General features: G+C 41.0%; 1 protein-coding gene across 2 annotated transcripts in view; it reads left to right on the plus strand.

The window, feature by feature from the left end:
* LOC144606881 (protein argonaute-3) overlaps window positions 1-12,134 on the plus strand; it is a 99,229-nt gene that overhangs the window by 33,223 nt on the left and 53,872 nt on the right. For both annotated transcript variants that reach the window (XM_078423338.1, XM_078423336.1), the window contains exons 2-4: window positions 3,028-3,199; window positions 8,283-8,403; window positions 10,344-10,558. In XM_078423338.1, the coding sequence (XP_078279464.1) occupies window positions 3,028-3,199; window positions 8,283-8,403; window positions 10,344-10,558 (508 nt within the window). The remainder of the gene's footprint in view (window positions 1-3,027; window positions 3,200-8,282; window positions 8,404-10,343; window positions 10,559-12,134) is intronic.

Raw genomic sequence — 12,134 nt, forward strand, 5'->3', positions numbered from 1 at the left:
TTTATGAGCATTGCTAAAACTTTCAATTTCATTTTGTTTCATGGGATTTATTGATGCCTCATCTAAAAGATAGCACTTCAATACTGCACTTAAATTTGAGGCCAGATTGTGCTCGTTGGTAGTAGAGCTTTAACTTTAAATACAGATATTTGTTTTTTAGCTACAATCATTTGTTACTAAATGCTTAAATTTAAAAAATGGGAAAAAAATGTGTTGACTGACCTTTACAACAAAAGTACTTTGACTCTGTGTCGCTGAGTTTTTGCTATCCTTTCAAATTCTGTCATGTTTTATTCGCCCATCCCTTTTGTAAAATATTAGTGCATTGTTATGGATCCAAGTAGTCATGCACGGTTAGATCATAGTTTGACAGCCTGTTCTACTGAATCATCAGAGATGGTCACCAATTATCAGGTACGGGACTCGCTGATTTCACATTTCATCCAATCCTATACTGTCTTCCCACAAGGCCTTGGATAGATATAGAATCACTTCTCCAAAGCCTGAACAAACAAAGGAACTGATGTAACTGTCAGTGCCTGAAGTCCCTCTCTTACTCTCGAATCACCTGTCCTGGAAGAACATTGCTATTTCTTTGTTGTCGCTGGGTTAATATCCTGACACTGACATAAGCATTAGAGTAGCTTCATTACTGTACAGACAGTGGTGGTTAAACAAGGCAGCTCACCATTGCCTCCTGAGAAAATTAGGCATTATTCAAGAGTCTAAAATATGAATCACAAAGTAATGCTGGTTATGTCCATAAATCATGAGTGAAGAAGTGGGTAGACCATTTAGCACAATGTCAAGTAGATCATGATTTAGTCTAACTCTGTGTACCTGGCTTTGCCCCCATTTTTCCTAAATACCTTCGTAGAGTTCATGGGCATAAATACGAATAAACTGAGTAACTCAAAGTCTTGCACAGATTGAATCTTTAAACAGCACAGGCCAGATATTGATCATCATCAATGAGAGATGTTTTTAGTGGCATTAGGACCCCAGAGACCCAATCTTGATTTAAGACCCGAAACGACACCCATTCCTTTTTTCCAGAGATACTGCCTGTCCTGCTGAGTTGCTCCAGCATTATGTGTCTGCCCCCAATCTTGATAATCTGGCGGTCCGTATTTTACATAAATATAACTAAATCAACAATATAAATGCTCTGCTTACAAAAGCTGGTTAAAGGGTGTTATCTTGAGTAAGTGACTCAAGTTTTGATTTTTCAATATCTATAAGATCCAGTCAGCAGGATGGGTAGAATGGAGTGCTTTCCACACATCTGGTTGCATGTGGGTGCAACAACAATGTGAAAACTTGACACCATCCAGGACAGAGCTCTCAATCTAATTCCAAACATTCAGGCCTTAACCTGCCTCGTTTCTATTTCTGAGAAACCTGAGTTTCTATTTCCAAACTCAGTCTAGAAAACTCTAGAAGACAGACTGCCTCCTACAAATTCCCTCAAAGTTGCATAATAACCATCACCATATGCACAGTAGGTCAATGGGCAGGCATGTGAATTTTCAGCGGATTTCCGCGTTTTTAAAATCCATTTTCCTCGCTTTTTGCACGATTTCCGCATTTTTCACTTTGCCAAAATCACGTTTACCAACGGAGAAATCGGATCGGAAAAAAGAAAATAAACGATGTATAGACTTGTAATGAACACTAGGGTTCCGCTAGAGGTGGCTAGGGGTTCCGCGAGAAATCCCCCCCACCCCCACGCCCTGGAAGTCTCCCCGAAAATGTGGCACCTAGGCCAGCCGATCTCGACCTCATTGGGACTTCCACGGCCGATCAGTGGGTTGAATTTGTAATCTGCGGCCGGGGCTCTGGAACTCCAGCCAGCAAATCTATCCACATAGCCGACTTTCTTGGCCAGCTGGATAAACCAGCAAAGCTCTGGAACTAAGAGTGCCAGAAAATCAGTGATGGAACTGTAATGAGTAAATATTACATTTAAGTGCAAGATTATATAACGAAACTAATTAAGACGGGGTTAAAAAATAAAACAGCAGAAAATCCAATTACCACCTTTTTGGGCTGATTATCAATTAATGTGCGAATTTACTTAAATGTTATTAGTATACAGTGACATATAAGATATTCTTTTAATTTTTCTTTTATACTTTATATAGTCATAGTTCATTGCATATGAACAAAATATATTGGAATAGCATCGCAACCAACTGCTGGAGGTACGCAGCAGATCAGGCACCATTTGCAGAGAGAAATTGATATGCTGTCTGGCCCACTGAGTTACTTCAACAGTTTGTTTTTTTAGATTTAGAGATACAGTGCAGAAACAGGCCCACCGGGACCGCGCCGCCCAGCGACCCCCGCACACTAACACTATCCTACACCCACTAGGGACAATTTTTACATTTACCAAGCCAATTAACCTACATACCTGTACGTCTTTGGAGTGTGGGAGGAAACCGAAGATCTCAGAGAAAACCCACGCAGGTCATGGGGAGAACGTACAAACTCCGTACAGACGGCGCCTGTAGTCAGGATCGAACCTGAGTCTCCGGCGCTGCATTCGCTGTAAGGCAGCAACTCTACCGCTGCGCCACCGTGTCGCCCAAGATCTGCTCAAGATCTAAGCATCTCCAGTCTCTTGTGTCTCAGCTTTATTTCCTCCAATTTGCCTCAAATAAATAAGTTTTCAACCACTATAATAATTAAATTGGGTCCATGTCTTGTGTTGCAGGTTACGGTTGTACACTTACAATTGCAATAATATTACACATTAAAAGGCAAATGTAACTTGTATCAGGTGCAAGCCCAGCTAATTTCACTCCTGAGTTCCTCAACTAATCAAGATTAATATAAGAAGAAGCTGATTAAAGGCCAAATTATTCCCTTTGGCTTGGGAATATTGAGGGGCAATGGGTGGAAATGAGAGAGCAGGTTATATTGTCAGTTTACAGGTCCTATATAGTTAGGGCATGTTTGTTTATCTTAAAGTTTGTGAAAGCATGCTTTGTCTAATTTTATTGAATTGTTGTTTCATTATAGGAGCTGTTGGGGCTCAGCCCCTCTTCACGGTGCCAAGGCGTCCAGGATGTGGCACCATGGGAAAACCGATTAAACTGCTGGCCAACTGCTTCCAAGTAGATATCCCAAAGATTGACGTCTACCTCTATGAGGTAGATATTAAACCAGATAAATGTCCTCGCAGGGTTAACAGGTGCGTATAGAGAAGAGGATAATTCTTGAGAGAAGAATAAGGTGCATTTGAGTGCAGTGTAAATTGTAAAACCACATTTAACTTGGCATATCAAGTTGAACAACGGTCACTGTAATTTAGGAGCATGTTTTGGTCATTTGTATTCGAACAACACAAAGTCTGAAATGGACAGTCACCATTAACAAACAATATTTCTGCCATTGAGTAACAAACTGAGAAATAAATGACTTGATCCAGAAGAGGTTTACTAGAAAATACCTGGAAAGAGCAAGTTGTCTTATGGCGAAAGGTTGAATAGGCTGGGCTTGTAGCTAGAACAGTTGAGAAGAATTAGTGGAGACAGATTGAAACATAAGATCCTGAGAAGTGTTGACGGGGTGAATATGTTCCACTGGTGGAAGAAATAAATGTTTAGTGGATAGAGTGTCAATCAAGTGAATTACAATTAAAACACAAAGCTATAACTCCAGGATAAGCACTCAACTAAGAAAACCAAGCCCAAAGCATTATCTAACTAATTAAATATACCAACTTATGCTAACGACATTAAATAATTCCGTAAGCAAAAACAGCTACCTAAGTGTTAAATAAGTCTTAAAAAAAACTAATATTGATGCAAGTATATCACTGGGGTTATCAAATGGGCACCTACCTTCACTGGTGTTTCATTGAGTTAGGCCCACAACACCTCAGGAAGGCTCAACAGTTGGTTTTCTTTTAGATTTAGAGATACAGCGCGGAAACAGGCCCTTCGGCCCACCGAGTCCGCGCCGCCCTGCGATCCCTGCACATTAACACTATCCGACACACACTAGGGCCAATTTTTACATTTACCCAGTCAATTAACCTACATACCCGTACATCTTTGGAGTGTGGGAGGAAACCGAAGATCTCGGAGAAAACCCACGCAGGTCACGGGGAGAACGTACAAACTCCGTACAGACGGCTCCCGTAGTCAGGATCGAACCTGAGTCTCCGGCACTGCATTCGCTGTAAGGCAGCAACTCTACCGCTGCGCCACCGTGCCGCACGGATCCCAGAACAACCCCCATCAATACCTGCGACCAGTAATTACTAAGTAAAGAAGCTGCAGCCAATTAGCTCACTGTAACAAATGCTTAACACCTGCATCCTATCTCCAACTTATCCTAGCCCATCATTAAACTTGGAACATCACAAATATGACACTTGCATAAGACCGGGATACACTTATACAGACTACAATTACAAAGAAATACACATACATGCCATACGTTTTCTTTCTGCCCCCAACTGACACTATTTCTTCTCCACCAAATCCACCTGCTTTGCTCTGCTGCCTCTGACATCTGCTTACAGCCTGACGCAAACTCTGTCCACAAATTCCGAGCACTCCAAATAGCGACATGGTCGATCTCGCTATGAAACCTCTACAATCCATCTCTATCGGATATACTCTTGCTCTCCATCCTCGCTGCTCAACCTCTGCTGTCAAGTTTACATATCTAAGCCTTTTCCTTTCATAAGCCTCATCTTCCAAGGCACCGTCAGTTCTATATCAGGCCTCAAACTAGTACAAATTATTTCCTGCAGAACAACAAACTTTCCTCCCAAATCTACCTGCATCTCCCAATCATTGGCTCCCCATAACTGGCCTGACTCATACCTGTCTGAAAACTGCCCTCCTCTACCTTTCTCTCCCTCAAGGACAAAATGAATCGCTACACTCTCAGTCCTGGTGCCTGAATTCACTTGTTCTCTCCTCCTCTCAATTGCTGCAGCTATGCACTTCAAGACCTGGTTATACCGACCCTGAGAAAGACTAGTTCTACATCCTGACAAAATATGCCTCAACGTTGCCACCTCTGAACACAAGGGACACGCCAGGTTCCCACCTAGCCATTATTTGAGGTTCTGCGGTGATGGCAGCACATCATAAATAACCCTTATAAGGAAACTTGCATGCCCCGCTTCCAAGCACCACAGGTCCCTCCAACTAAACCTCTTCTTTTCTACACGTTCCCAGTTCATCCACTGTCCCTGCTTAACCTGAGCTACTGCCCTTACACATCTCACTGCTTCCTCCTGACGACGTACCTGCTCTACAACCAATTTCCTCCTCTCTGTTGGACCTGCCTTACTCCACACTGGTTTCCCTGTGCTGAGCCCTAAGCCTCCCTTTCTCTTACACCCTACCAGCAATGTCTGTATGCCTCAGAGTTGCTTATGCTTCTTCTTCCACTTCCTCTTCCTCCCTCTAGTTACACTTGGCACCAGATTACTAACTAAGGTATCTGTGCTCCCCGATAATTGCAACTGTAACCTCACCTTAGCACACTTAAACTCCTCTGTTAGGCTAGACGATGGAAAACGGAGAATACCTTTCGCATATAAAGCCACATTACTAAGACACCATGATTACTTTGTCCTGGTTGGTATTGAGCTTTGAGCATTGTTGGAGCTTCATCCATACAGGCAAGTGGTGTATTCCATCAAAGGCTTTTCACAATCCTTTAACCATCACTCGAAGCTAAACTTGAATCTCTCGCCAATGGTAACTATTGGAAGTTGATGAGGAATTCGTCAATGGTAATATCCTTGCCTCCTGTTGATGGTTGTAAGGACATGCAAAGTGTGGAGTCTCTGTCTTTAGCTGAGGTTAGTTTGGTTATTGGGAAAGTAAGGATGAATACAGATGGTGAAGTCTTTGACAGACTAAGGTTGCTATATTTGCTCTTTTAAGTACGTCTTGTGAAGGCCTCCACAGCTGATGACAGGAGAATTCTCTCCAGAATAACGAAAAATCCCCCTTGTTAGGGGATGTCGTGTCTTGGATATCCTACATATGTGTGAGGTCCAATCTCATGACTGGACTATGAAGGAGCAAAAGTTACAAACAGAAAGTTATGTTATGAAGCGATTGGTTCTTGTGGTAAGACAGCAGAAAAATGAATGAAAAAGAAGATAGTATACTATCACTTTTTACCTGCTGAAACATAATCCCTTTTGTAGTAGCGATCATGAAACCGTTGCTGGGATAGAGTGGGACATGTGATCACCTGTTTGATCAAAGAGTAGGTTGCAAGATTGCTTTAAGCAATGAAAATATTTGGAAGTGATACTTTGGAATTTATCCAGTTGTCAGTCGGATTGAGGAACAAAGAAAATCTGGATGAGTAAGAGGCCATAATTGGAAAAATTGGTTTACTCAAGTCCATAATCTCAGACATTGACCTAAATTGTTAGCACTTTTGGACGTCCACAGTGACCCTTTGTTATCTTAAGTTATCTTAATCATATACAGTGCCCTCCATAATGTTTGCGACAAAGAGCCATCATTTATTTATTTGCCTCTGTACTCCACAATTTGAGATATGTAATAGAAAAAAAAATCACATGTGGTTAAAGTGCACATTGTCAGATTTTATTAAAGGGTATTTTTATACATTTTGGTTTCACCTTGTAGAAATTACAGCTGTGTTTATACATAGTCCCCCCATTTCAGGGCACCATAATGTTTGAGACACAAGGCTTCACAGGTGTTTGTAATTGCTCAGGTGCGTAATAATTGCCTCCTTAATGCAGGTATAAGAGAGCTCTCAGCACCTAGTCTTTCCTCCAATCTTTCCATCACCTTTGGAAACTTATTGCTGTTTATCAACATGAGGACCAAAGTTGTGCCAATGAAAGTCAAAGAAGCCATTATGAGACTGAGAACCAAGAATAAAACTGTTAGAGACATCAGCCAAACCTTTGGCTTACCAAAATCAACTGGAACATCATTAAGAAGAAAGAGAGCACTGGTGAGCTTACTAATCGCAAAAGGACTGGCAGGCCAAGGAAGACCTCCACAGCTGATAACAGGAGAATTCTCTCCAGAATAAAGAAAAATCCCCAAACACCTGTTTGACAGATCAGAAACACTCTTCAGGAGTCAGGTGTGGATTTGTCAATGGCCACTGTCCGCAGAAGACTTGATGAACAGAAATACAGAGGCAACACTGCAAGATGCAAACCACTGGTTAGCTGCAAAAATAGGATGGCCAGATTACAGTTTGCCAAGAAGTACTTAAAAGAGCAAGCACAGTTCTGGAAAAAGGTCTTGTGGACAGATGAGATGAAGATTAACTTGTATCAGAGTGATGGCAAGAGCAAAGCATGGAGGAGAGAAGGAACTACCCAAGATCCAAAGCATACCACCACATCTGTGAAACACGTTGGTGGGGGTGTTATGGCCTGGGCATGTATGGCTGCTGAAGGTACTGGCTCACTTATCTTCATTAATGATACAACTGCTGATGGTAGGAGCATAATGAATTCTGAAGTGGAGAGACACACCCTATCTGCTCAAGTTCAAACAAATGCCTCAAAACTCATTGGCTGGCGGTTCATTCTGCAGCAAGGCAATGATCCCAAACAGGCTGCTAAAGCAACAAAGGAGTTTTTCAAAGCTAAAAGATGGTCAATTCACTCACCCGATCTGAACCCAATTGAGCATGACTTTTATATGCTGAAGAGAAAACTGAAGGGGATTAGCCCCCAAAACAAGCATAAGCTAAAGATGGCTGCAATACAGGCCTGGCAGAGCATCACCAGAGAAGACACCGAGCAACTGGTGATGTCCATGAATCGCAAACATCAAGCAGTCATTGCATGCAAAGGATATGCAACAAAATACTAAACATGACTACTTTCATTTACATGACATTGCTGTGTTCCAAACATTGTGGTGCCCTGAAATGGGGGGACTATGTATAAACACTGCTGTAATTTCTACATGGTGAAACCAAAATGTATAAAAATAGCCTTTATTAAAATCAGACAATGTGCACTTTTTAACCACGTGATTTTTTTTCTATTACAAATTGTGGAGTGCAGAGGCAAATAAATAAGTGATGGGTCTTTGTCCCAATCATTATGGAGGGCACTATATGATTAAGATAACAGAGGGTCACTGTGGACGTCCATATCAGTGTAACTTGTTCCTTTCAGATTAATGGTTGCAGTGGGAAAAAAAAAAATTGATAAATTTATTGGTTGTATTGTCAATCAGTTGAATTTTGATTCTTGAGGTTAACTTACAAGTCGTTCTGTGTTATTGTAGGGAAGTGGTTGACTCTATGGTTCAGCATTTTAAAGTTCAAATTTTTGGAGAAAGAAGACCTGTCTACGATGGGAAAAAGAGTCTCTATACTGCTGATCCCATTCCGGTCAGCACCACGGGGGTAAGGGCTGCTTTCATTTATTTAATTAAAAAAATGTTCAAAACATCAAGTCATGGTTTTGTTAATAAAATATCAGATTGAGATGAAATTCCATTTATATGCATTATTAATGGACACGTCTTGAATCGGTGCTTATTAAATCCAACATCTGCAGTTATTTGCTTATTTTACTGATGATTTTGATTGTGTCTTGATAAATATTGACTGTATTGGTCCAGGGCATCACTTTGAGCATTTAATAAGAATATCAGTATAATTGCTAAGCAGTGCCCTTTGCATTAATTAATTCTAAAAAATCATTCCATGAAGAGAACACGAATAAAGGAAATGGCCCTTCAGCCCACCATTTCTGCACTGATCATGATGCAAATCTAACTGATTCTTCCTTCCTGCACATGGTCCCTATCCCTCTATTCCCTGCCTGTTCACATGTCTGAATGCTATTGTATCTGCTTCTAGTACCACCGTTGGCAGTGCATACCAGGCACCTCCCACTCTCCCTTGTGGTTAAAAGTAGCTTGCCTGCACATCTCCTTTCACCCTTTTACCCTTCTCACTTTCTACCCTTTCACCTTATGATCTCTTGTATTTGCCATTTCCAACCTGGGGAAAAAGACACAAATTTGTGAGACAGGACATCCCCACATGAGTCATTCTGATTGTCTGTAATAAATCCATACTTTTCCAAATGTGAGTAAATCCTGTTCTTAACAATCTTGTCCAGTAATTTCACAATCACTTATATAAGGCACACTGGCCTATAATTTCCTGGATTATCCTTGTAGTCTTAAAAAAAAAAGAAACAACATTAGCTAATTTCCAGTTTTCTGGAACTCTGCTCCTGATTAAAGAGGATACAAAAATCTGTCAAGGTTCCAGCAATCTCTGCCCTTCTCCTTCATCAGAATCCTCGGATAGATCCCATCAGCCCCTGGGGACAACCACCTTAATGTTTTTCAAGAGACTCAACATCTGCTCTCTCTTAATATCAACATGCCCTAGAATATCAACATACTCCTCCGTGATCTCGCCATCATTCATTTCCTTCTCTTTCATAAATACTGATACAAACTTAAGGAGTTGCTGCCCACTTCCGTTTGCTCCATTTGTCCTTTAATTGACCTACCCTTTCGCTAGCTGCCCTCTTGTTTCCAATATTCATATAAACTCTTTTAGGATTGTCCTTAATCCTACTTGTCAATGACATTTCATGGCCGTTTTAGCCCTCCAAATTCCTTGTGTAAATTCTTTCTGTATTTATCTAAGAAAGACCTTGTCCAAATTCAGCTTCATAGTCAATGCACATTCTTATCCGTGAGCTCTACCCATATGGCCTCGCTGTGTGAACCCTCCAAGATAATCTCTTATTGTTGATATAACATTATCTCTAATTGGTAATGCAACTCCCTACCTCTTTTACATTCCTCTCCATTGCATCTGAAACACATAAATGTGGAATGTTGAGCTGCTAGTCAATAGACAATAGGTGCAGGAGTAGGTTATTCGGCCCTTCGAGCCAGCACCACCATTCAATGTGATCATGGCTGATCATTCACAATCTGTACCCCGTTCCTGTCTTCTCCCCATACCCCCTGACTCCGCTATCTTTAAGAGCTCTATCTACCTCTCTCTTGAAAACATCCAGAGAATTGGCCTTCGCTGCCTTCTGAGGCAGATTATTCCACAGATTTACAACTCTGACTGAAAATGTTTTTCCTCTTCTCCGTTCTAAATGGCCCTATCCCTTATTCTTAAACTGTGGCCCCTGGTTCTGGACTCCTCCAGTCCTGCCCTTCTCTCCATCAAATTCCTGCAAAGGCACCAACTTCATAATTCCATGCACTAATCTAGGCTATAATAAAAATAAAACTTTTAACCAAAAAAAAATTACGCAGTGGAACATTGTAGATGGCTTGTAATTTAGTTTTTTTTTTTAAAAGGTGGATTTGGAGGTGACGTTACCAGGAGAAGGGAAGGACCGGATTTTCAGGGTCTCGATAAAATTTGTTTCAAGAGTGAGTTGGCACTTGCTACATGAAGTTCTTACAGGACGGAGTATGCCGGAGTTGCTGCCCGGGTTGGATCTGGACAAGCCTCTCAGCACAAATCCTGTCCATGCAGTTGATGTTGTTCTTCGACATCTCCCCTCCATGAAGTGAGTATCCCACCAAAATTCTTTGACTTTTGATATTGATTTTCTTTTTTGTTTAAAATCCACCAAGCACAGACAGATCAAACCACTTGTATTAATATGATTTTTTTCTGCCATCCACCACTGTAAATATCCATACCATACTTGCACCTAAAAAGATAGGCAAGTGTCTTCTTTGCTCTTCAATTTCCTTCAGTATTGCTCTGAAACCAGTCACAATTATATTCTACTGCACATATTACTTGAAAGATCAAAATTGGGTAGCATGAGACAACATTTTTTACGTTAGACGATGGACTGTCAACTGACGTCAACTAAACATAGCACAAAAAGTAAGGAAATTTGTGTTTGGTAGATTATTTCTTTGTTGTAACAATGCTTCTTGGCAATAAATCTTATACCGTTGGAAAGCCTGTTTATTTCCCTTTTAAATGGTGCCACATTTGTAAGGAACATGCATTTGTGGGATGAGCAGCAGAGCTGAGTATATGGGTTGCGCCCATGAAAAATTTGCCAAATCTTCTCTGCCAATGCCAAACAGCTTATTCTGCCATTGACTCTTGTTTGGTGTTGTTTGGTGGATTGGATGATTGAAGTCTGAAGAAACAAGACATATTGGCAATTTAACAATTTATTCATTTAATAAACAGGAGCCACAGTAGCGTGTGGAAGAACCATACACAGCCATAACAGCCTGGCACCTCCTCCTCATGCTGGTCACCAGCCTGGTCACACACTGTTGTGGGATGGCATCCCATTCTTGTCAGCACCTGGGGGTACCAGAAGCTCAAAACAAGAGTCAATAGCATCAGCAGAATAAGCTGTTTGGCATTGGCAGAGAAGATTTGGCAAATTTTTCATGGGCGCAACCCATATACTCAGCTCTGCTGCTCATCCCACAAATGCATGTTCCTTACAAATGTGGCACCATTTAAAAGGGAAATAAACAGGCTTTCCAACGGTATAAGATTTATTGCCAAGAAGCATTGTTACAACAAAGAAATAATCTACCAAACACAAATTTCCTTACTTTTTGTGCTATGTTTATAAACCTACTGACTCCTACAGTTATCTGGACTTTAGCACCTCATACCCTGCCTCTTGCAAAAACGTCAACCTCTACTCTCAATTTCTCCATCTCCTCTATATCTGTATCCAAGCTGCTGACGAGTGTTTACCCTGATAACAATCCTATCCATTAGAGTGCATTAATTAACGTAGAATTTGGGGTTTGCTTATAGGTAAAATCAACTGTGTATCGTGCATTATTAAATTGCATCTAAAGTGATCCAAACACAAATGTATCTCTTATTCCTCTTGAGTAAATAGTGACTCTTGAGTAAATAGATGGTTTATCTATTCTCCAATAGAAATTGAGCCTGTATGCAGAAAAATAAATAAGAGCTTCAACTGTACTTGCAGGCCATCTAATCTCCTGGTCTCTAAATTTCCACACAGGATTGATGTAGTGAGTGACATGAAACAACACAAAGGTGGCAAGTTTGCAGTAGCCTAATGAACTGTATGGACAACAGGATTCCAGGAAAGGTGTCAAATAAATCAGAGAACAGGCATTCCC

The sequence above is a fragment of the Rhinoraja longicauda genome, chromosome 27, assembly GCF_053455715.1.
Source record: "Rhinoraja longicauda isolate Sanriku21f chromosome 27, sRhiLon1.1, whole genome shotgun sequence".
In the NCBI taxonomy this organism is placed as follows: Eukaryota; Metazoa; Chordata; class Chondrichthyes; order Rajiformes; family Arhynchobatidae; genus Rhinoraja; species Rhinoraja longicauda.